Source organism: Ranitomeya imitator, chromosome 3, assembly GCF_032444005.1.
Source record: "Ranitomeya imitator isolate aRanImi1 chromosome 3, aRanImi1.pri, whole genome shotgun sequence".
NCBI lineage: Eukaryota > Metazoa > Chordata > Amphibia > Anura > Dendrobatidae > Ranitomeya > Ranitomeya imitator.
In genome coordinates, this window is record NC_091284.1 from 419,853,391 (window position 1) to 419,877,303 (window position 23,913).

At 45.8% G+C, this 23,913-nt stretch overlaps 1 protein-coding gene across 1 annotated transcript in view; it reads left to right on the plus strand.

The window, feature by feature from the left end:
• INTS2 (integrator complex subunit 2) overlaps positions 1-23,913 on the plus strand; it is a 146,811-nt gene that overhangs the window by 114,500 nt on the left and 8,398 nt on the right. The window contains exons 15-20 of the mRNA XM_069757209.1: positions 394-498; positions 11,143-11,307; positions 18,471-18,672; positions 19,833-19,958; positions 20,041-20,245; positions 20,327-20,509. Of these exons, the coding sequence (XP_069613310.1) occupies positions 394-498; positions 11,143-11,307; positions 18,471-18,672; positions 19,833-19,958; positions 20,041-20,245; positions 20,327-20,509 (986 nt within the window). The remainder of the gene's footprint in view (positions 1-393; positions 499-11,142; positions 11,308-18,470; positions 18,673-19,832; positions 19,959-20,040; positions 20,246-20,326; positions 20,510-23,913) is intronic.

A 23,913-nucleotide genomic window follows, 5' to 3' on the forward strand; every position in this document is an offset into this window, starting at 1 on the left:
TATGCCCCTGATGCCGGTGGGCTTACCTCACCTGCGATTTTCGGGGTGACAGGTTCCCTTTAAATTTATTATATGAACGGAAATATTCAGCACTGTTCAATATGCTCTCTTTTTAAATACTGCCTGTACGTTAAACCCCTTCATGTACTGTGCTGTACATGTACTCTGGCACAATGTGGTTCCTGCACAGCACCATAAATGTACGATGTAGACATAGTTGTGCCCATGCCGTCCACATTGGGTTATAGCTGTAACACGTGGCTGATGACCTGCTGCAATGGCTGAGATCGGAGAATTTGAACTTTTGATGTACCTTAGTGTTTTCATCTGTTAAATTGAGGGATGCTAAGCAACAAAAATTGCTCACAAGCATTATTTTTGCTGTAATTACAGCCGCTATGCAGAAGAAACCAAAATCTTACTCTTCATTATTAATGGATCAGATTCCAATAAAATACCTGATCAGGCAGGCACAAGGACTACAACAAGAACTTGGAGGTAAGTAACCGGTAAGTGAATGTGCATACAATATTAGGAATTGTATACATCATATCTGTTCCTGGGGAAGCTAAATCTTTCTATTTAGACTTTGTTCACAACTCTTTTAATCCCTTCACAACATTTAGTAAAAAGATACACTGGCGCTAAAACTATAGATGTGGACTATACAAGTGCCGCTGGTATTTCCGTCGGACGATGTGCCCAATCCGACAATCAAAAATAAAAACCAATAAAAACAGATAGAGAATACCGCGCTACAAGTAATTAGGGTTAAGTGCCATCCACGATCCTGGAGTAACAACCTAGAACTACCTGTGATCACAGGTGACAACTGCTAATAACTGACCAATTACACATATACTTAGGAAAGAATAAATGCATTAATCATTTACATGCGTAATACACTTAGTTATTGCTGCCCTGCCGCGCTTGCAATATTATATCGCTCAATCGCAATAATAGATAAGAACTAGTGGGGTTGTGTTACCTATTAAGTGCAGCCGCATGAAGATCCCGGAGCTGGTAAACTGCTTGCATCGGGTTCAGCTGACTGGTCTGTGAGTTTGAAGATCCCCTCTGCCGGGGAGCTGATTCCGTTGGGAAGGTGAGCGTGCAGGTGCCAGCCTCAATCAATATCAGCGGTTGCGGGCACTGCAGGTAGGGGCTGCGATGAAACATTTGACGTATATGTACGTCATATGTTGTGTTCCTGCCTGTGATTGGTATCTTCATTGTTAGTACTGCCCTCGAGAATCATATTACCATGTCCGTTTTTCCCTACGGTCAATAAATAAATAAAAAAACAAAAAAAAAACACAACTGTGGAATTGCACTTTTTTTGTTTTGTTTTGCAGTTTCACAGCACTTGGAGTTTTTTCTCTATTTTCTAGTACACTATGTGGTAAAATGAATGACATTCATAAGTACAACTCCCTCTGCAAAAAAAAGTCCTCATACGGCTATGTGGATGGAAAAATTAAAAGTTATGGCTCTTATAAGAAGGGGATGTCATGTAGAGGTTAAACTACATACTGGATTATGCAATAGGAAATGTCCCAAGGTTTACATGTTCGCATGCACTTGGATAATCTGAAAACTGATTCTGCCACAACAGTCAATGGCTCATGAATGCCTCTATATTGGCTTATGTTGGAGGCTTTCTTCGGAAGTATGTCGGGGAATACACCTGATGTATACGTTAGATTGAAGCAAAAGAGGAAATGTGAACGGAAGCTTAATGTAGTGTTGGAGCAGCTATCGCAGGCTAGGCCATTGCTTCCTGTATGTTCGTTAGTGGGATTATTGACAAGGATGTCCTGAAAAATATCTGGTTCTTTAATCGCGGTTTTCTCCAGAAATACTTTTAGTGATCCTGTCACTTTACACATGCATTCTGGTCTGTGGACAGCAGGGTATAATGGAGAAGCTGAGCACAATTATATATAGATTTGTTGGAGAATATTCAGTATAAGGCCGGGATCACACATGCGAGAAATACGTCCGAGTCTCGCATGGTAATACCCGGCATTGCCGCCATCACTCAGGAGCGGAGCGTGCGGCCGCATAGCAATACATGCGGCCGCATGCTTCGCTCCTGAGTGACAGCGGCAATACCGGGTATTACCATGCGAGACTCGGAAGTATTTCTCGCATGTGTGATCCCGGCCTAACTTGTATTTTGTTAATTGAGATACCTTTGTTTGTATGTAGGAGTCCGGTGTGGGCGGTCCTGCTCAGTGATTGACCGCTATGTTTGAATGTGCAGTCATACAGGGAAGACTGTCAATCGCTGAATAGGACTACCCAATGGACTTGCACATATAAACACCAAGACCCTGCCAGTCACATGGCACATGCCAGTTTTGATGAGGGGGTGTGGTGAAGTCAGATGTTCTGATTCATTAAAAAATGCATGCTTCTTAATAAATCCATTGTGTCCGAAAAGTGGTGTGCGCCTCTATGTGAACATCACCACAAATTTTACACCAGTCAGGCACTGGGGTAAGACTTTCATACAAATATATTGAAAAAACATAATCATAATTATAGTGGCTACAGCCATGTCAGTATTAGTCTCTCCATTAATAATCAATTTATAGAAGGTGGATTACTACATAATACAGCCTACATATGAATACAGAGTATTCATGAAAACCACTCTTAATTTTATTAGACAAAAAAAAAATTTAATAACATGAACCATACAGTAAATGATGCATGTATGAGGATTCAGAAAAGAGGGTAAATCAAGTGTAGGAAAAGGAGGTGGCGAGTCAGGTCTGGCCACGGGTGTATTAATAGTTGCTGTGCAATGCCAAATGGATAATACTGACCAGATTCCCAATAAATATATAGTCTAGATAAATTTCATTAAAACCGGTTGGTCCATTTAGGCAAAATTAAATTAGTCGCTTACCCATGATGAGATCAACAGAATACTACCATGACTGCCCCAACGTGCATTTCGCACTATTGCTTTCTCAAAGGGAGTAACATTTATAGTGTAAGCAACGCCGCTGCTTGTCATGAATTGTTTGACGATCAAGGGTTGCCAGGCCCCGTCCTGCCCCAGCTCAGACTACTTTTCGGAGCTAAGTGAAAAATGGCTTGAGCATGTAAAAACAGGATTTTTGGTTGCTTACCGTAAAATCTGTTTCTCGGAGCCTTCATTGGGGGACACAGGAACCATGGGTGTATGCTGCTGCCACTAGGAGGCTGACACTATGCAAATAAGTTAGCTCCTCCTCTGCAGTGTACACCCCACCGACAGGAAGTAGGATATTCAGTTAGTGAGAAAGCAGTAGGAGAAGCAACGTGTAAAAGAGAAAGAATAATAATATAATAATAATAAACTTTATCCATATAGCGCCAACAAATTCCACGGCGCTCCACAGATTAACAGTTTCAAACACTCAAAGAGTGTTCAAAGAACTCAAACGTATACAGTAAACAGAGCTGTTCAACTTGGGAGGGTGCTGTGTTCCCCAATGAAGGCTCCGAGAAACAGATTTTACGGTAAGCAACCAAAAATCCTGTTTTCTCTATCGCCTTTCATTGGGGGACACAGGAACCATGGGAAGTCCCAAAGCAGTCCCTGGGGTGGGAAAAACAGACTTTCATCAGGTCCGAGGACTCACCACTGCCGCCTGCAGGATCCTTCTGCCCAGGCAGGCGTCCGCCGAAGCATAGGTATGGACCTTGTAGTTCGGCGAAACGTGTGGATGGAAGACCAGGTTGCCGCTTTGCAAAGCCGTCGGCGAAAGCCCTGAGACGTACCGCACTGGAAGCGCTGACTGCCCGGGTAGAGTGAGCCTTTATCTCAGGAGGGGGTACTCTGTTCTTGACCCCGGTAAGCTTCCAAAATTGCCGTTCTGATCGAGCGAGCAATAGTCGCCTTGGAAGCCGGCAGGCCTCTACGCACGCCATCAGGGATGGCGAAAAGAGAATCCATCTTTCGGAAAGCGGCCGTGCTAGCCAGGGAGATCCTCACTGCCCTGACGAGGTCCAGCCTGTTCAACGATCGCTCCAGAGGATGAGTCGGAGCTGGACAAAAGGAAGGTAGAACGATGTCCTCGTTGAGGTGGAAAGATGAAAACCACCTCGTGAAAGGAAGGAAGGCAGAGGCCTGGGACCACCTTGTCCTGGTGGAAAATCAAGAAAGGAGGTCAGCAACAAATGGCCGCCAACTCAAAAACGTGGCGGATCGAAGAGATGGATCTGAGAAAAGCCACCTTCCGAGATAGAACTGACAGGGAAAACTCCCTGAGAGGCTCAAAGGGGGGAACCCCTAAGAACAACCAGCACAACCTTTAAATCCCATGAATTCACAGAGGCCCTGTACAGAGGGACAGCGTGGGCTACTCCTTGAAGGAAGGTCTTAACCTGTGGCTGAGAAGATAACGTCTTCTTAAAGGGAAGAAGAGCGCAGGAACCTGGCCCTTTAGGGAACTGAAAGCGAAGCCCGAATCCAGTCCTGCCTGAAGGAAAACCAAATGGAAGGCAGGGAAAAGGACATAGGTGAAAAGCAGTTGGACTCGCATCAACGAAAGTAAGCCTTCCAGGTACGATAGTAGATCCTGGAAAAAGGCTTCCTAGCCTGGATTATAGTGTGACTCATCTGGGCCGAAAGGCCGGACGCTCTTAGAACTGTGGAGTCCACAGCCACGCCGTTAAACTGAGCGACCGATAATTCGGGTAGCAGATCGGACCCTGAGACAGCAGATCGGGCTGTTTGGAAGGCACCAGGGGTGTCCACGAGAAGATTGACGATGTCTGCAAACCAAGACCTCCTGGGCCAATCCGGGACGATCAGAATGACCGGCACCCATCCCGCCTTGATCTTTTTCGACAGCTTGGAAAGCAAGGGAAGGGGTGGGAACCGATAGGGGAGCACGAACTGCGACCAATGAATGGCCAGAGTGTCAACACCACTGCGAGAGGATCGCGGGACCTTGGGCCGACCCGAGGGACCTTCCTGTTCAATCGGGACGCCATGAGGTCCACCTCTGGAGTCCCCCATCGAAGAGCAATCCGATAGGAAACCTCCTGAAGTAAGGACCATTCCCCTGCCACAAGGCCTTCGCGGCCGAGGAAGTCGGCGGCCTAAATGTCCACGCCGGGGACATGCACTGCGGAGCTCATCAGGACCGTTGCCTCTGTCCAAAGGAGGATCCTGGAATCTCGGCCGAGGCCAGGAACGCCGAGTCCACCCCTGGTGGTAGACATATGCCACTGCTCTGTCATTGTCTGTCTGGATTCGAATTGGCAGGCTGCTGAGAATCCTTACCCAGTAGAGGAAACACAGAAAGATGATCCGGAACTCGAGGACATTGATCGGCAAAGAGGACTCCTGCGCCGACCAACAACCCTGAAAAGAACAGATAACAAAGCGCCGCGCCTCCGCCGAGCGGGCTGGTGTCTGTCGTCACCACCTGCCAGGGAACTGGAAGGAAGGAAATGCTGTGAAGGATCCAAAAGAAAGAAAAATGAAAGCGCACTCACCGGTGGTGAACTTCAGCGATTTATTAACACATAGTTACGTGATGCAGGGAGGGTAGTGAACGCATACAGGACGACAGCTGTTTCGTGCTATGCAGCACTTCGACAGGTTCGATGTTAATAAATCGCTGAAGTTCACCACCGGTGAGTGCGCTTTCATTTTTCTTTCTTTTGGACACTTCTATATGAACTGTTTTTTCTTGGAAGCGGCACCCAGGTGGAATGCCCATGGCGATTGATGTTTTATTTTGACAAAAGGCATATACGGTACATTGCATATACCCCTGAGTCACAAGGGTCTAACTAATTACGGCAGTGCGGGTGTCATATCTCTTCAGGCTGTGAAGGATCTGCTCTGGGATAAGAGAAGTGACCTCGGCCACCAGTCGAGGAACCGTTTGACCCGGGAGAATGCCGGATCGACGATGCAGGGAGAAGACAGACCTGTCCTCCTGTGATAGAATAGCCTGCTGAAGAAGTCTTGAATGAAACGGGCGAAGGGAAAATTGCTTCTTATGTTGCAACCAACCTCGTTAGGACCTTTAAGGCCCATCGGAAAGGAGGGGAGCCGAAAACCCTGGAGCAAGCGAACTTCCTGACAAAAAAGGGATATCCTGTCTTCGGGAAGGAAGGCTCTGGTCCGACAAGCGTCAAAGAACATGCCCGGAGATACAAGGCACTGAACAAGACGGAACTTTTTCCTGTTGACGAGCCACCCGCAACGGCTAGAGTGTCGGCAAAGATGGATAGACTTTCGGGAGCCTGAAACCGAAATTCCTGAGCCTCCATGGAAGCGATTACTGAATGAGGGAATATCATTCTGAAGTGTCTCCGACGAAACTTCCTGTTCAGCAATTTGAGATCCGGACTGGGACGAACCTTATCGTCCTCTGTCAGTACAAAAAGATTCGAAGAGAAGCCTGTGAACCGTTCCTGTTCTGGGATGGGAACGATTACCCCGGATTTAAGGAGGGAAACAATGGCTGTAAAGAAAACCCGGGACTAGAGCGGGGTCTCTTGGAGGTTGGGATTTGAAGAAAACGATCCCAGGGCCGTGAAATGAAGATTTTGTATCTAGAGGATACAAGTGCCCTGGCCCATGCGTCCTCTACTGAGGAGACCCAGACGTCCCTGAGGAACAGGAGACGGCTGCCCAGCCTGAGAAACGGGCTGGGATCTAGTCGTGGGTCATGCCTAGGTGAAATTTCCAGTCCTGGACCTGGAGAATCCACCTTAGGAGTAGCGGGAACGCCAGGAAGGAGTGAGTCGAAGAATACCTTCTTCTCTTAACGTGCCTGTGGCCTCTGTTGCGAAAAGGAATCTGATGCTGCAAAACGATGAAAAAAAAGGCCGAAAGGACCGAAGTTGCCGCCTAAGAAGAGAACTGGTGCCGCCAGTGGCGTCCTTAATAATTTGGTCCAGCTTGGAACCAAAAAGACGTGATCCTTGAAAAAGGCAGGCTCGTAAGGGACTTCTTTGATGACTCTTTAGCCAAACAGAGCGACGGCTGGCAACAACATTACTGGGTGTCTGAGTGGCAGAAGACGCGACGTCCAGGGAACAAATTATACCCCAGCGTGAGTAATCTGGGTGGCAACGTCCGCCAGCCAGTCTGGTGGAGCTCCGGCTTGAATGCCCCAACGGAGTTGTTTAGCCCCTTCGGATACTGACTTCGAAACCCAAGTGGAAGCGAAAGCCGGGCATAGGGATGATGCGACAGGTTCGAAAGCCGACTGCACGAAGGATTCCATGATCCTATCGATGGAATCTTTCAGAGCCGCCCCATCAGACAGCGTGAGGACTGTGTTAGTGGCAAGTCTAGCAGCCGGCGGATCCACAGAGGGAGAGGTCGTTCTCCATCGCCTCTTATACCGGTTGGCGATGAGATCCGGAGGAAAGAGATATGAGACTCCAAGACGCTTGCCTCTTTGAGAACGTCTGGTTGAATTCTCTTTTTCTCTGGCCAGAAGCTCCTCGATTCAGGATGAGGAGCGAATCCCTTGGGAGGTAGTTTAAACCGTCTAAACAAAACCGCCTGATCTGCGGGTTCCGTAGAGGAATCTTTGATGCCACAGGTCAGATTAGACGCCCCAATAAGGCTTTGAACCATATCCCTCATGTTATGATATGGTTCGACTCCGGCCCCAAATTATCCTCCGAAGGCACATCAGAGATGGCCTCGCCTGACTCCGGGGGGGGGGGGGGAGAGGATAAGGGGGAATTCGACCACAGAGAGGGACCGTGGGGCGAGATGGACCGAGAAGAGAACTCAGACCTGCGTTCCCGTCTGGATCTTTCGCGGCCTGTATTGGAAGACTCAGACAGATCTTCTTGCGACCTGCTGGCTACTACGGAAGTCTGCAGGGGCAACCGATCGAGCACGGACACAAGGGTCTGGGACACCTGTGTGAGATCCGCTACTGATAGAGACAGAGGGGAGGCCCAGCCTGGGGTGGGGACTTCGCTCTGAGGCGGAGCAGCAGGGAACATAATGTGGGTTGCTGCAGGCCTGCCTGAGGGAAGCTTGCGGTTACAAGGCGAACCCTGAAAGTGTTTCACTAAGACACAGGAAAAAGTAGGACGCCGGGAGCGACCTCCCTTCAAATAAGACCGAACGGGCCCCTGAGAGAAATTCAGAAGATTAGGGGACGGGAGGGGGGGATCTGGGGGGGGGGGTTTGGGGATTGAGTCAAACTGCGGTGCAGAGGTACTCACTCTGCCATGTCCAGATGGAAGGCTGCACGGCTTGGAAGATGCTCCTCAGGAACGATAGCCCCTAGGAGAACAGGTAGACACATCTGGGGCACTCTTGTCCGGAACTTGCTGCAGGCCTGAAGAACAGCAGTGGAACAGAAAGATGGAGCTGCTGCCCTGCGGCCTCTGGATGCAATCCACGCAGATGATGTGCTGTGCCCCCAGAAATGACCGCTCTCGGTGAAAATGCGGGCACGTGTGGAATCTCCTGCCTTGTGCTCAGCAGCGACGTGGAGGAAGGGGCGGAGTCAGCCCAGATGGCGCCGGTGGGCGGAGATTGCAGGGCACAGTTTGTCGGGCGGGAGAAAGCCCGCCCGAAGAAAGCGGAAGTGGAGGAGCGCGGTACCAGAAGTAGGCCCCGGCGGAAGCCGGGACCTAAATTAGAGGCCAGCGCCGCTGGATAAGAGACCGCGGCCCCGGAACAGTGCGCCGAAGAGCAGCGCGGCAGCCTGCCAGGGCCACAGGGAGAACGGAATAGTCGGGATGCGGCGCCGAAGTAGGCCCCGGCTGAAGCCGGGACCTAAATTAGAGGCCGGCGCCGCCGAAAGAGGATTGCGGTGCCGAAGCCCGCAGGGGGGAGCGGTGCCGGCGCCGCCAGAAAAGTGACATTGCGGCTGCTGCGCAGTGCGGCCGCAGGGAGGACACTGCGGCCCCGATGAAGGGGATAGCCTGAAGTGCAGAGCTACTGCACGTCTTGGTGCCCCTGGGATCCCTTTTAAAATAAGATCAGCGCCGCCATAGAAGATAGTGCAGTGCATTTAGGGACTACTATTCCTCCACACTGCGAGAGAGTAAGGGGAAGATCTGGAGATTTAGGGGAAATACTCACCTAAACATCCCACGCAGTTACTAACCTGAGGGGATTGAGACGTCCACGGAGCTGTGATGGACGTCCTCGTCTCCTCCAACCGACAGGCTCTGGTGGGTGAGGGACGGAGCCAGGACTGGACTTCTAAGCACGCTTGTGTGCTAGGATCTTGGTCCTGGAGAGGGATCTATGAGGATACGGGGTGGCAGTACACGCCGTACTCATAGTCCGCATTGTGGGAGTACAGGTGTGACTGTTCACTCTGTATCCCTCCGGAAAAACCTGAAAAGAAACGACGCACATTGAGGTAAATAAGGGTCTAATGAAAGACTCGTGTCCACCTCCTACTGACACTAAGCTAAACTGAATATCCTACTTCCTGTTGGTGGGGTGTACACTGCAGAGGAGGAGCTAACTTTTTTATTTGCATAGTGTCAGCCTCCTTGTGGCAGCAGCATACACCCATGGTTCCTGTGTCCCCCAATGAAAGGCGATAGAGAAAATACTACAACATTTTGATGCAGTAAACCTATAAGGAGGGCAAACGAAATCAATACTCCGCCATAATATATATATAAGAAAACCAATAAGAGATGGACACCCGAGCTAAAATAAGCAATTTTTATTGAAGACAAAAAATCTAAAAAGGTATATAAATACAACAATACAAACAACAATAAAACAGATGCAATGAAAAAAGAAAGGCAACACTAGTGCCACGCACAAGAAAAAATAATCAGGTAAACCATACCTAGGATACATATAAGTATATGCCTATAAATAATCAAAGTAGGTGAGCTGATTACTCCACATGCGTACAAATCCAAGATAATAATTGTGCCTATAGCTAATAGAGCATAGGAGTAGCTACACCAACATTAAAAGGCTCCATGGCGTACCACATCAAAAAAGGGGGGTTCAGAGTATACACATACCAGCAATTACTTTCATATAATCCTAGCAACATCAGGAAACCCATATAGCCTATTGGAAATAGTATGAACCAATATTATACCGGGGACGTCCCATAGATATACAGTAGGTAAGGCCAGGCTAGATCCCGGATGGTAGCAAAGGATAGAGGTGGAGAGTAAGAAATAATAAATAACTGAAAACACTGAACCAACCTGCTACTTGTGCGTGGTAAGAGGGGCCCCATTTAAAAAAAAAAAGTAATTAAAAATATGAAAAAACAAAACAAAAAACATAAGTTTAAATCAAACAGACATATTTGGTATCGCTGCGTTCCGAATCGCCCGATCAATAAAAAAAAGGATTAAACCTGATCGCAAAACGGCATAGCGAGAAAAAAATCAAAACTCCAAAATTCCGTTTATTTTGGTTGCCGCGACATTGCATCAAAATGCAATAACGGGCGATCAAAAGAACGTATCTGCACGAATGTGGTATCATTAAAAACATCAGCTCGGTGCGCAAAAGATAAGCTCTCACCCAATCCGAGATCACAAAAAATGGAAACGCTACAAGTCTTGGAAATAGGCGTTTTTTTTTGTTTGTTTGCTTGTTTTTTAAAGCAAACTTTGGAATTTTTTCCACCACTTAGATGAAAAGCAACCTAGACATGTTTGGTGTCTATGAACTCGTAATGACCTGGAGAATGATAATGGCAGGTCAGTTGTAGCATTTAGTGAACCTAGCAAAAAAGCCAAACAAAAACCAGTGTGGGATTGCACTTTTTTTTTTGCAATTTCACCGCACTTGGAATTTTTTTCTTGTTTTCTGTTACATGACATGGTAAAACCAATGGTATCGTTCAAAAGTACAACTCGTCCCACCAAAATAAGCCCTTATATGGCCATATTGGCGGAAAAAAAAAAGTTATGGCTCTGGGAAGAAGGGGAGTGAAAAAGCAAAAATGCAAAACAAGAAACAACTCCGGTCATGAAGGGGTTAACACATGCCTAAATGCACACATGTCTGTGACGGTAGTGTGAACATGGGCATTTGTTATAACTTTATGACGCTCTACCAGCTTTAGGCAGCACTTGTGAAAGCTGGTGCCAGTAGGAATTCTGGGAAAGGATGAATTACTGTGCTATTACTGCTTTTTGTTCTTTTAGGTTTACACTCTGCCCTCCTGCGCTTGCTTGCCACCAACTACCCCCACCTGTGCATTGTGGATGACTGGATATGTGAGGAGGAAATTACTGGGACAGATGCTCTTCTAAGGAGGATGTTGATGACCATTTCTACCAAAAATCATTCCCCAAAGCAACTGCAGGATGGTGAGCTTATCAAATGAATGAGAATGAGTTTGAACAGTTTAATGCTGTAAAAGTGTAATGTTTTAACGTTCTACTGTACAAAGTAGAATAATATATTTTATATACATAAAAAATAAAATAAAAAATGGCAGCACTCAAGTAAAGCCAAATCAAGCACAAATTGTGCCTTTTTTTACCTTGAACTACAGTTCTGCAATCTCGCTGTGAATGTAAATTCTCACATCACTCACGCTGTGAGAATTTTACAGTGACCGCAAGTATGCGACTTGAATACTTCCAGCCACATTCCGACTAGACTGTATCTGGCTTCTCTCAATACCCTTGCATTGAGCAAGTCTGCACCCACCTAGTCAGCATGTGACAACACGTATGCAAATCACAAACTTGCTGTCACACGCCCACCGCTCCAAATCTGACCGTGCACTATACATGTGATGTGAGGATTCACAAGTCTGCAGGCAGATAGTGACTTGTAGTTTAAGGGCTACAAACACTGATAAAATCACTGGAGTGTCTCCAAAACACAGAATGGATGTTGATCTTTCAATTTATAGTTTTTCCATTCATGGTTTGGCATTCAAACACTGATGAAAAATCATTGACATCTGTATGAGCCTTAAGTCCCAACATCCCCTTTAAGCCATGTGGTTACAACATTTCAGATCCTCCTTGAGCCTATTTTAAGCAAGGAGGAACTGAAACGTTGCTGTAACCACATGGGTTAATAAAGACACCACTTTTTGCTTAATTTGGATTTTGTAGTGCTACAGTTTTTGATATTTTATTGATATGTGGACTTGACTGAAGGCCTTGACTCTGCACCCTTTTCTAATATAGTGCCTCTTTAAAAAAATAAATGTGTACACGCACACACACGTGTACGTACACACACACGTACGTATGTAAACACCTTGAAATTGTTCCAGAAAATTATGTATTTCTCAAAAAAATTGATTGCAATGACATGTTTTTTTTACTAGCTTCTTTCCTTTGTGTGTGCTAAAACAAAACAAAACCTTGGAAAATAGGCATATTGGACATAATTTCACTCTAAACCCCAAAAATGGGCCGGATAAAATTGTTGGCATCTTTGAAACAAAGTTGTTGACCCACATTTATACCATGTGGCTGCTATATACATACTGTAGAATACCCGATGCGTTAATATAGGCCACGCAGTAAATAACACAGCCCACGTAGTATATAACACAGTATATAACACAGCCCACACAGTATATAGAAGCCACGCAGTATATAACACAGCTGACGTAGTATGTTACACTGGCCACGTAATATATAACACAGCCCACGTAATATATAGCACAGCCCACATAGTATCTAACAGTGGCCACGTAGTATAAAGCACGCAGTATAGAACACAGCCACATAGTATATAACACTGCCCACGTAGTATATAGCAGCCATGTAATATATAGCGCAGCCCACGTAGTATATAACACTGGCCATGTAATATATAGCACAGCCCACGCAGTATAGAACACGGCCCACATAGTATCTAACACTGGCCGGGTAGTATATAGCAGCCACGCGGTATCTAACACAGCCCACGTAGTATTTAGCAGTGTGGGCACCATATCCCTGTTAAAAAAAAAATAATTAAAATAAAAATAGTTATATACTCACCCGGCAGGATCCAGCGTAGAGCCAGCGAACCTCTGGTGATGCGCGCGGTTGCTGCCATCTTGCATTCCCAGGATGCATTCCGAAATTACCCCGATCACTTAACGGTCTCGCGAGACCGCTAAGTCTTCTGGGTAATTTCGCAATACATTTCTGGGACCGGAAGCTGGCGGGAGCGCATCGTCGGACTACGGAAGGTGAGCATATCAGGTTTTTTTTTTTATTATTATTTTTTATTTTTTTTATTTTTTTTTTTTTTTATTATTTCTAACATTAGATCTTTTTACTATTGATGCTGCATAGGCAGCATCAATAGTGAAAACTTGGTCACACAGGGTTAATAGCGGCGGTAACGGAGTGTTACCCGCGGCATAACGTGGTCCGTTACCGCTGGCATTAACCCTGTGTGAGCGGTGACTGGAGGGGAGTACAGAGCGGGCGCCGGGCACTGACTGCGGGGAGTATGGAGCGGGCACTGACTGCGGGGAGTATGTATGGAGCGGGCGCCGGGCACTGACTGCAGGGAAGTAGGGAGGGACTAATCGGACTGTGGCCGTCGCTGACTGGTCGCAGCAGCCATGACAGGCAGCTGGCGAGACCAATCAGCGACTTGGATTCCATGACAGACAGAGGCCGCGACCAATGAATATCCGTGACAGAAGGACAGACAGACAGAAAGACGGAAGTGACCCTTAGACAATTATATAGTAGAGATATATATACCATTAGTACTTTGTAGAGCCTCCTTTTGTTGCAGTTACTGCTGCAAGTCACTTTGGATAAGTCTCTTTATTAGCTTTCCACATCTTGCCACTGGGAATTTTGCAAAACTGTTCCAGCTCCTTCAGCTTTGCTGTTCACTAGAAGAAACATTCTACTGTATATACTCGAGTATAAGCTGACCCGAGTATAAGCAAACCCCCCTAATTTTGCCACAAAAAACTGGGAAACCTTAATGACTCGAGTATAAGCCTAGGGTGGGAAATGCAGCAGCTACTGGTAAATTTCAAAAATAAAAATAGATACCATTAAAAGTAAAATTAATTGAGACATCGGTGTTTTTGAATATCCATATTGAATCAGGAGCCCCATATAATGCTCCATACAGTTCATGATGGGCCCCATAAGTTGCTCCATACAAAATATGCCCCATATTAAAATATGCCCCATATAATGCTGCACAAAGGTTAATAATGGCCCCATAAGATGCTCCATAGAAACATTTGTCCCATACAATGCTGCATAAAGGTTGATGGCCCCATAAGATGCTCCATAGATTATGCCCCATAAGATGCTCCATAGATTATGCCCCATAAAATGCTCCATAGATTATGCCCCATAAAATGCTCCATAGATTGACCCATAAGATGCTCCACAGATTATGCCCCATAAGATGCTCCACACATTATGCCCCATAAGATGCTCCACACATTATGCCCCATAAGATGCTCCACACATTATGCCCCATAAGATGCTCCACACATTATGCCCCGTAAGATGCTCCACACATTATGCCCCGTAAGATGCTCCACACATTATGCCCCGTAAGATGCTCCACACATTATGCCCCGTAAGATGCTCCACACATTATGCCCCATAAGATGCTCCACACATTATGCCCCATAAGATGCTCCACACATTATGCCCCATAAGATGCTCCACACATTATGCCCCATAAGATGCTCCACACATTATGCCCCATATGCTGTTGCTGCTATTAAAATAAAAAAATCACATACTCGCCTCTCTTCGCTCAGGCCCCCGGCACTTGCGATATTCACCTTCCCCATTCCACAGCTGCGCGCTGCTCTGTCTTCCATCATCCACAGTGACTGTTCAGGCAGAGGGCGGCGCGCACACTAACTACGTCATTGCGCCCTCTGACCTGAACAGTCACAGCCAGAGGACGGAACACAGAGCAGCGCGCAGCAGTGGAACGGGGTCAGGTGAATATCGTGCAATGCTCACCTCCCCCGTCATACCCACCTGCTCCCGGCGCGGTCCCTGGCAGCGGCTCACTGTCAGATGGTCTTCGGGAGCCGGTGGCATCTTCCTATGTTCAGCGGTCATGTACCGCTCATTAAAGTAATGAATATGCGACCGCTGAACACAGGAAGAGCTGCCTGGAGACCATCGGACATGCAGGGACTGCGCCAGGAGCAGGTGAGTATGTGACAGCCGCCGACCCCCTGGGACAACGACTCGAGTATAAGCCGAGAGGGGCACTTTCAGCCCAAAAAAGTGGGCTGACAATCTCGGCTTATACTCGAGTATATACGGTATATTCAAGTTTGACCATAGATTCTAAAGTGGAGTAAGGTCTGGGCTTTGACTAATCCACTCCAAAACATTTACATGTTTCGCATTAAACGACTTGAGTGTTTCTATAGCAGTATACTTTGGGTCATTGTCTCGTTGGAAGGTGAACCTCGGTCTCAAATCACTGGCAGACTGAAACAGGTTTTGCTCAAGAATATCCATGTATTTCGCACCATCTATTTTCCCTCGACTCTTACCATTAACCCTATCCCCACTGACGAAAAACATCTCCACAGCATGATGCTGCCACCACCATGTTTCCCTGTGTGGATGGTGTTCTTAAGGTGATGGGTCCTCTCTTGACAGGTTTGTTGTGGTACCATATTCTTTCCATTTAATGAAAATGAATTTGATGGTGCTTTGTGGGATCAGCAGAGAGATTGGAATATTTTTTATTTATTTTTTTATAACCCAACCCTGACTTGTACTTCTTTGTCCCTGACTTGTTTTGAGATCTCCTTGGTCTTCATAGTATTGTTTGGGTAGTGGTCCTTTTCACTTAATGGTGTTGCATCCTCTGTGGCCTTTCAAAAAAGGTGTGTGTGTATTATTATTATTATTATTTATTTATATAGCACCATTGATTCCATGGTGCTGTACATGAGAATGGGTTACATACAAGTTACAGATATCACTTACAGTAAACAAACTAACAATGACAGACTGATACAGAGGGGCGAGGACCCTGCCCTTGCGGGCTTACATTCTACATGATTATGGGGAAGGAGACAGTAGGTTGAGGGTTGCTGGAGCTCCGGTGTTGGTGAGGCGGTAGCTTCGGTAGTGATGAGGAGGCAGCAGGGTCAGTGCAGGCTGTAGGCTTTCCTGAAGAGATGGGTTTTCAGGTTCCGTCTGAAGGATCCGAATATGGTTGATAGTCGGATGTGTTGGGGCAAAGAAATCCAGAGGATGGGGGATATTCGGGAGAAGTCTTGGAGGCGATTGGATGAGGAGCGAATAAGTGTGGAGGAGAGAAGGAAGATATCTGGAGATTAGTTCAGAGATATATGGAGGAGACAGGTTATGGATGGCTTTGTAGGTCAGTATTAGTAATTTGAGCTGGATACGCTGAAGGAATGGGAGCCAGTGAAGAGATTTGCAGAGGGGGGAAGCAGAGGAGAGAGATGAATTAGTTGGGCAGCTGAGTTGAGGATGGACTGGAGAGGTGCAAGGGTGTTAGCAGGGAGGCTGCAGAAAAGGATGTTGCAGTAGTCAAGGCGGGAGATGATGAGGGCATGCACAAGCATTTTAGTAGATTGACGGTTGAGGAAAGGACGGATTCTGGAGATATTTTTGAGCTGGAGGCGACAGGAGGTGGAGAGAGCTTGGATGTGCGGTTTGAAGGACAGGGCAGAGTCGAAGGTTACTCCGAGGCAGCGGACTTCCGGTACGGGGGAAAGCATGATGTCATTGATTGCGATAGGTCAGGTAAGGAAGATCTATGAGATGGAGGAAAGATGATGATTTCAGATTTGTCCACATTGAGTTTGAGGAAGCGAGAGAAGGAGGATATGGCTAATAGGCACTCTGGGATTCTGGACAGCAGAGCGGTGACGTCTGGGCCAGAGAGGTAGATCTGAGTGTCATCAGCATAGAGGTGGTACTGGAATCCATGGGACTTTGAGTTGTCCCAAGCCAAGTGTATAGATTGAGAAGAGTAGGGGTCCTAGAACAGAGCCTTGGGGGACTCCAACAGAGAGAGGATGGGATGAGGAGGTAGTGTGGGAGTGGGAGACGCTGAATGTGTGGTTGGAAAGGTACGAGGAGATCCAGGATAGGGCGAGGTCTTTGATGCCAAAGGAGGAGAGGATCTGAAGTAGGAGGCAGTGGTCAACTGTGTTGAAAGCAGAGGATAGGTCTAGAAGGAGAAGTACAGAGTATTGTCCATTAGCTTTCGCAGTAAGTAGGTCGTTAGTGATTTTGGTCAGGGCGGTCTCAGTTGAGTGGGGGCGGAAACCAGATTGTAGATTGTCAAAGAGCAAGTTAGATGAGAGGTGGGAGGAAAGTTCAGAGTGGACGTACTGCTCCAGGAGTTTGGAAGCGAATGGGAGCGGTGATATTGGGCGATAGCTGGACATAGAAGTTGGATTGAGGGTTGGCTTTTTAAGGATAGGCGTGATTGTGGCATGTTTGAAAGCAGAAGGGAAGGTGATAGAAGATAGTGATAGGTTGAAGAGGTGGGTTAGGGATGGGATATGTGTGGTGGTGAGGTTGGGGAGGAGATGGAATGGGGTCGAGCGCACAAGTGGTGAGGTGCGATTTGGAGAGGAGACAATTAAGCCCCCATTCAGTGATGTTGGATAGGGAGGTTATGGGGTTTGGGCATTGGTCTGGTATACAAAGGGGTTGTGGTGGTTGAACAATGAAGACTTGCCTTGTTTGGTCGATCTTATTTTTAAAGTGTGTGGCAAAGTCCTCAGCAGAGATGAGGGAGGTTGGAGGGGGCAGTGGGGGGCAGAGGAGGGAGTTAAAGGTTTTGAATAACTGTTTGGGGTTGTAGGATAGGGAAGATACGAGGGTTGTGAAGTAGACCTGTGTAGCAGAGGTGAGAGCAGATTTAAAAGCGAGTGTTGCATGTTTGAATGCAGTGAAGTCGTCTTGCAAGTGTGTTTTCTTCCAACGCCGCTCCGCAACCCTGGACACTTGCCGGAGCTTTTTAGTGTATATACTGACAGACCATGTGACACTTACTGTACATTGCACCCAGGTGGACTTCTTTCTCTAAGCATGTGATTTATGAAGGTAATTACTTGCACCAGAAATGTTTAGGGGTGAATACATATGCACATGCTAATTTTTAGTTATTTTGATCTCTTTAATTTATGCCTATTACTTCGCTTCACCAACTTGGACTATTTAGTGCTGATGCATCACAAACAAATGGGATTACAACAATATTTAACAGGATGAAATGCAACAAAATAAATAGCTCAAAAGCAAAGGGTTGTGAATACTTTCCGCAAGCCACTGTTTATTTATATTTCTTTTTTCTTTGTTAAACATTTGAATTATGTTGTTGGCTCTTCAAGGGTCTCTGTCCATGATCAACCTGGCTTCATTTAAGAAATTATAAAGTATTATATATTTATTTATATTATAAATCACTTTCAAGGGCTGTGCTGTATCATCAAATGGTTTGATACCTTTGTAGTTTTGCGGTGATTAGTAATGTTTTTTTTAATGTAAAGGGTTTTTTTGTTTAGCATTTTTGCAGCTTCAAAGCAACCATACACAGGTGATGCAAATTCTAGAGCACTTGACCCTGCTTAGTGCCAGTGACCTTATCCCATATGCAGAAGTTATCACCGCCAATATGAGCCAACTCTTGAATGTTGGTGTCCCACGCAGGATCCTACAGACAATCAACAAGCTTTGGATGACCTTGAATACTGTAATGCCAAGAAGGTAAAGGTTGTAGATTACTAACTTTAGGTTACAAGAGTATTATTATTACTGTTTTATAAGCTATCATTATATATGTTTTAGCTTTATAGTCGCATTGTGAAAAAAAGTGTACAAATCCATGTGCACATAACAAAACTGTGGTAATGTGTGGGAGGAGGGAATTCGCTAACAAGGACATGAAATCCAAGAAACTAGCTGGCAACAAAGCAGCCAAACTTATTAATTCTTGGTCACAGTACTAATGTACTGCAGTATGCAGCCGTGCTCCCATCATAAGGCAGAGGTATCACGTATGCAGTAGACTGATAAACAACCACTCACAAACCTATCATCCATGAGAGGGTGACTGTCTAGTATTATAGATGCGCACAGATAAGGCTTGTATAAGGTGCCAGTCACATAGATATGTGTAGTGCACCAGTCCTAATACTCCAGCCCATTCTAATATATTTGGCGGATGCCCAGCACTCTATCAATGTACTTCACAAGGACAAGAACCCTAATTCCTCACACTAAAACTACAGAGCCTGACGTCATCCTGCAAAAATTACAAAATGCATCAGGTATTAGTTGACATTCTGGACAAAATTACGCAAGCATGGAGAGCCTGTTTGTTGATGCATGTGTTGTGGCTATCACACAGCCGCGACGCATGCAGCTGCGACACCAAACAGCTGATTATCTGGAACGCTCCGGGTATCCGGGTTCCTGATGCAGCTTTCAGTAAGCGTTATAGCTATTCGGATAAGGCGTTATCTGAATATATTCACTCATCCCCAGTTACTCTGTATATTTGATATATACACCCAGAAGTTTATTTATGAGCTTCTTTGAATTTAAATTGGCTTTGGTTTTTACTGTCCCATAGTGCCATCTTTTGGCTTATGGATATATTGCATGTTATCTTTTTGTGCCTAGGTGTTACGCAGTCTCTTTCTGATTACTGACCTTGTGGTGTGGCTTGCCATTTTACTGTATACTAATGAGGAACATTTTTTAATGGTGATATAATAAAGTATTCAGTGATTTATTTATCTGTGTCTGCTATTTAATGGATAGTAAATATAGGATGCTATGTCAGCATAACAAATGTATTAGTCTTCATGTATCTGTAGCGGTAAGAAAAGAGGACCTACTTTTGCCATTCTTTTCATTTTCAGGCTGTGGGTGATGACTGTGAATGCATTGCAGCCTTCACTGAAATTAGCTCGGAGTCATAAGTACACTCAGAACGATCTGATGATTGACCCCCTAATTGTCCTGCGCTGTGATGCCCGGGTCCTGAGGTTAGCTTCTATTTTCTCTTTAGAGGCCTATGTTATTTGCCTGTTTTGGATTTATACCATCATGCTTTTTCTGTGTTGCCAGGTGCCCACCTCTGATGGATATTACATTACACATGCTGAATGGCTACCTTTTAGCATCCAAAGCTTACTTGAACTCTTATCTTAAAGAAACTGCAGATCAAGATATTAAACCTTCTCCGAGTAATGCAATGGCTGCTCTAACAGGTCAGACGGAAACTATGGAGGTTACCAGAGAAGAGTTAAAAAACGCTCTACTTTCAGCCCAGGTAATAAGCAACAACTACAAAGTGCCTTACTGTCTATCATCATGTGCACTATTTCATAAACATGCAAAAATGTCATATTAGGATAGTGCTGCCGTGCAAATCTTGCTGGAGGTCTGCCTTCCATCGGAGGACAAAAACCAGGAGCTACTGGAAGGAGAAGACAGTCTGCTCTGCAATCTTCGAGAAGTACAGTGTCTCATTTGTTGTCTCCTGCATCAGATGTTCATAGCAGACCCAAACATTGCAAAACTTGTTCATTTTCAGGTATGTAGTGTGAAGTTTTATCAGAAAACTGGACTTGTTAGCACAAGATTTATAGACTTGCAAGGTTTGCTTAAGTGTGTAGATTCAGTATAAATATTGTATATTACCCAATAATTATATATATATATATATATATATATATATATATATATATATATATATATATATATATATATATATATATATACTTTATTGCTCCTGGCAGCATTCCAGTCATGGGGGAGGCATTTGCGCAGGTTCAGCTATGTGTATAGAGAGCAGCAGTTATTGCCGCATCCTCTACACTGACTGACAGCCGGGTCTAATGCTGAGCTGCTGTCAGTCAGAGCCACTGAGTGGTGACCTGAACTCGCACCTCCCACACACGTAGAATCTGAATGCTACCGGGAGGAATAAAAATCATTTCCACACGATCGCAGGGGTCTAAGTATCAGCAACTAGCAGGTTCAGAATTCTTTTTAACCTGCAGCTTAACCCCATATCTGCAGGTTTATAGCATTTTTTTCACGTGACAGGTTCCCTTTAACCCCTTCCCGACCTTTGACGCCACGTAGGCGTCATGAAAGTCGGTGCCGATCCGACCCATGACGCCTATGTGGCGTCATGGAAAGATCGCGTCCCTGCAGATCGGGTGAAAGGGTTAACTCCAATTTCACCCGATCTGCAGGGACAGGGGGAGTGGTAGTTTAGCCCAGGGGGGGTGGCTTCACCCCCCCCCCCCGTGGCTACGATCGCTCTGATTGGCTGTTGAAAGTGAAACTGCCAATCAGAGCGATTTGTAATATTTCACCTATTAAAACTGGTGAAATATTACAATCCAATATCATCGGCCATGGCTGGAAACACTAATGTGCCCCCACCCCACCGATCGCCCCCCCAAGCCACCGATCTGTCCGGTACACTGCTCCGGCTCCCCTCCGTCCTGTGCTCCGCTCCCCCCGTGCTCCAATCACCCCCCCCCCCCCGTGCTCCAATCACCCCCCCGTGCTCTGATCCAACCCCCCTGCACTGCGATCCACCCTCCCGTGGTCCGATCCACCCCCCCGTGCTCCGATCCCACCCCCCCGTGCACTACCCACCCCATCATACGCAGTGCCTTTTACCTGTGGATTTTTAAAAAATGATGCTGAAAAATCTCACACGAATCCGCAACGTGGGCACATAGCCTTAGGGTTAGGGTTGGAATTAGGGTTGTGGTTAGGGTTGTGATTAGGGTTATGGCTACAGTTGAGATTAGGGTTAGGGGTGTGTTGGGGTTAGTGCTGGATTTAGAATTGAGGGGTTTCCACTGTTTAGGCACATCAGGGGTCTCCAAACGCAACATGGCGCCACCATTGATTCCAGCCAATCTTGTATTCAAAAAGTCAAATGGTGCTCCCTCACTTCCGAGCCCCGACGTGCGCCCAAACAGTGGTTTACCCCCACATATGGGGTACCACCATACTCCGGACAAACTGCGCAACAATTACTGGGGTCCAATTTCTCCTGTTACCCTTGTGAAAATAAAAAAATGCTTGCTAAAACATCATTTTTGAGGAAAGAAAAATGATTTTTTATTTTCACGGCTCTGCGTTGTAAACGTCTGTGAAGCACTTAGAAGTTCAAAGTGCTCACAACACATCTAGATAAGTTCCTTGGGGGGTCTAGTTTCCAAAATTGGGTCACTTGTTGGGGGTTTCTACTGTTTAGGCACACCAGGGGCTCTGCAAACGCAACGTGACGCCCGCAGACCATTCCATCAAAGTCTGCATTTCAAAAGTCACTACTTCCCTTCTGAGCCCCGACGTGTGCCCAAACAGTGGTTTACCCCCACACATGGGGTATCAGCGTACTCAGGAGAAACTGGACAACAACTTTTGGGGTCCAATTTCTCCTGTAACCCTTGGGAAAATAAAAAATTCTGGGCTAAATAATTATTTTTGAGGAAAGAAAACGTATTTATTATTTTCACGGCTCTGCATTATAAACTTCTGTGAAGCACTTAGGGGTTCAAAGTGCTCACAACACATCTAGATAAGTTCCTTTCGGGGTCTAGTTTCCAAAATGGGGTCACTTTTGGGGGGTTTCTACTGTTTAGCCACATCAGGGGCTCTGCAAACGCAACGTGATGCCCGCAGAGCATTCCATCAAAGTCTGCATTTCAAAACGTCACTACTTCACTTCCGAGCCCCGGCATGTGCCCAAACAGTGGTTTTCCCCCACATATGGGGTATCAGCGTACTCAGGACAAACTGGACAACAACATTTGGGGTCCAATTTCTCCTATTACCCTTGTCAAAATAGGAAATTCCAGGCTAAAAAATCATTTTTGAGGAAAGAAAAATTATTTTTTATTTTCATGGCTCTGCGTTATAAACTTCTGTGAAGCACCTGGGGGTTTAAAGTGCTCAATATGCATCTAGATAAGTTTCTTGGGGGGTCTAGTTTACAAAATGGGGTCACTTGTGGGGGAGCTCCAATGTTTAGGCACACAGGGGCTCTCCAAACGCAACATGGTGTCCGCTAACAATTGGAGCTAATTTTCCATTCAAAAAGTCAAATGGCGCGCCTTCCCTTCCGAGCCCTGCCGTGTGCCCAAACAGTGGTTTACCCCCACATATGAGGTATCGGCGTACTCGGGAGAAATTGCCCAACAAATTTTAGGATCCATTTTATCCCATTGCCCATGTGAAAATTAAGAAATTGAGGCGAAAAGAAATTTTTTTGTGAAAAAAAAGTACTTTTTCATTTTTATGGATCAATTTGTGAAGCACCTGGGGGTTCAAAGTGCTCACTATCTAGATAAGTTCCTTGGGGCGTCTAGTTTCCAAAATGGGGTCACTTGTGGTTGTGGGGGAGCTCCAATTTTTAGGCACACAGGGGCTCTCCAAACATGACATGGTGTCCGCTAAAGAGTGGAGCCAATTTTTCATTCAAAAAGTCAAATGGCGCTCCTTCCCTTCCAAGCCCTGCCGTGTGCCCAAACAGTCGTTTACCCCCACATATGAGGTATCAGCGTACTCAGGACAAATTGGACAACAACTTTCGTGATTCAGTTTCTCCTTTTACCATTGGGAAAATAAAAAAATTGTTGCTAAAAGATAATTTTTGTGACTAAAAATTTAAATGTTCATTTTTTCCTTCCATGTTGCTTCTGCTGCTGTGAAGCACCTGAAGGGTTAATAAACCTCTTGAATGTGGTTTTGAGCACCTTGAGGGGTGCATTTTTTAGAATGGTGTCACTTTTTGGTATTTTCAGCCATATAGACCCCTAAAACTGACTTCAAATGTGAGGTGGTCCCTAAAAAAAATGGTTTTGTAAATTTTGTTGTAAAAATGAGAAATCGCTGGTCAAATTTTAACCCTTATAACTTCCTAGCAAAAAAAAGTTTTGTTTCCAAAATTGTGCTGATGTAAAGTATACA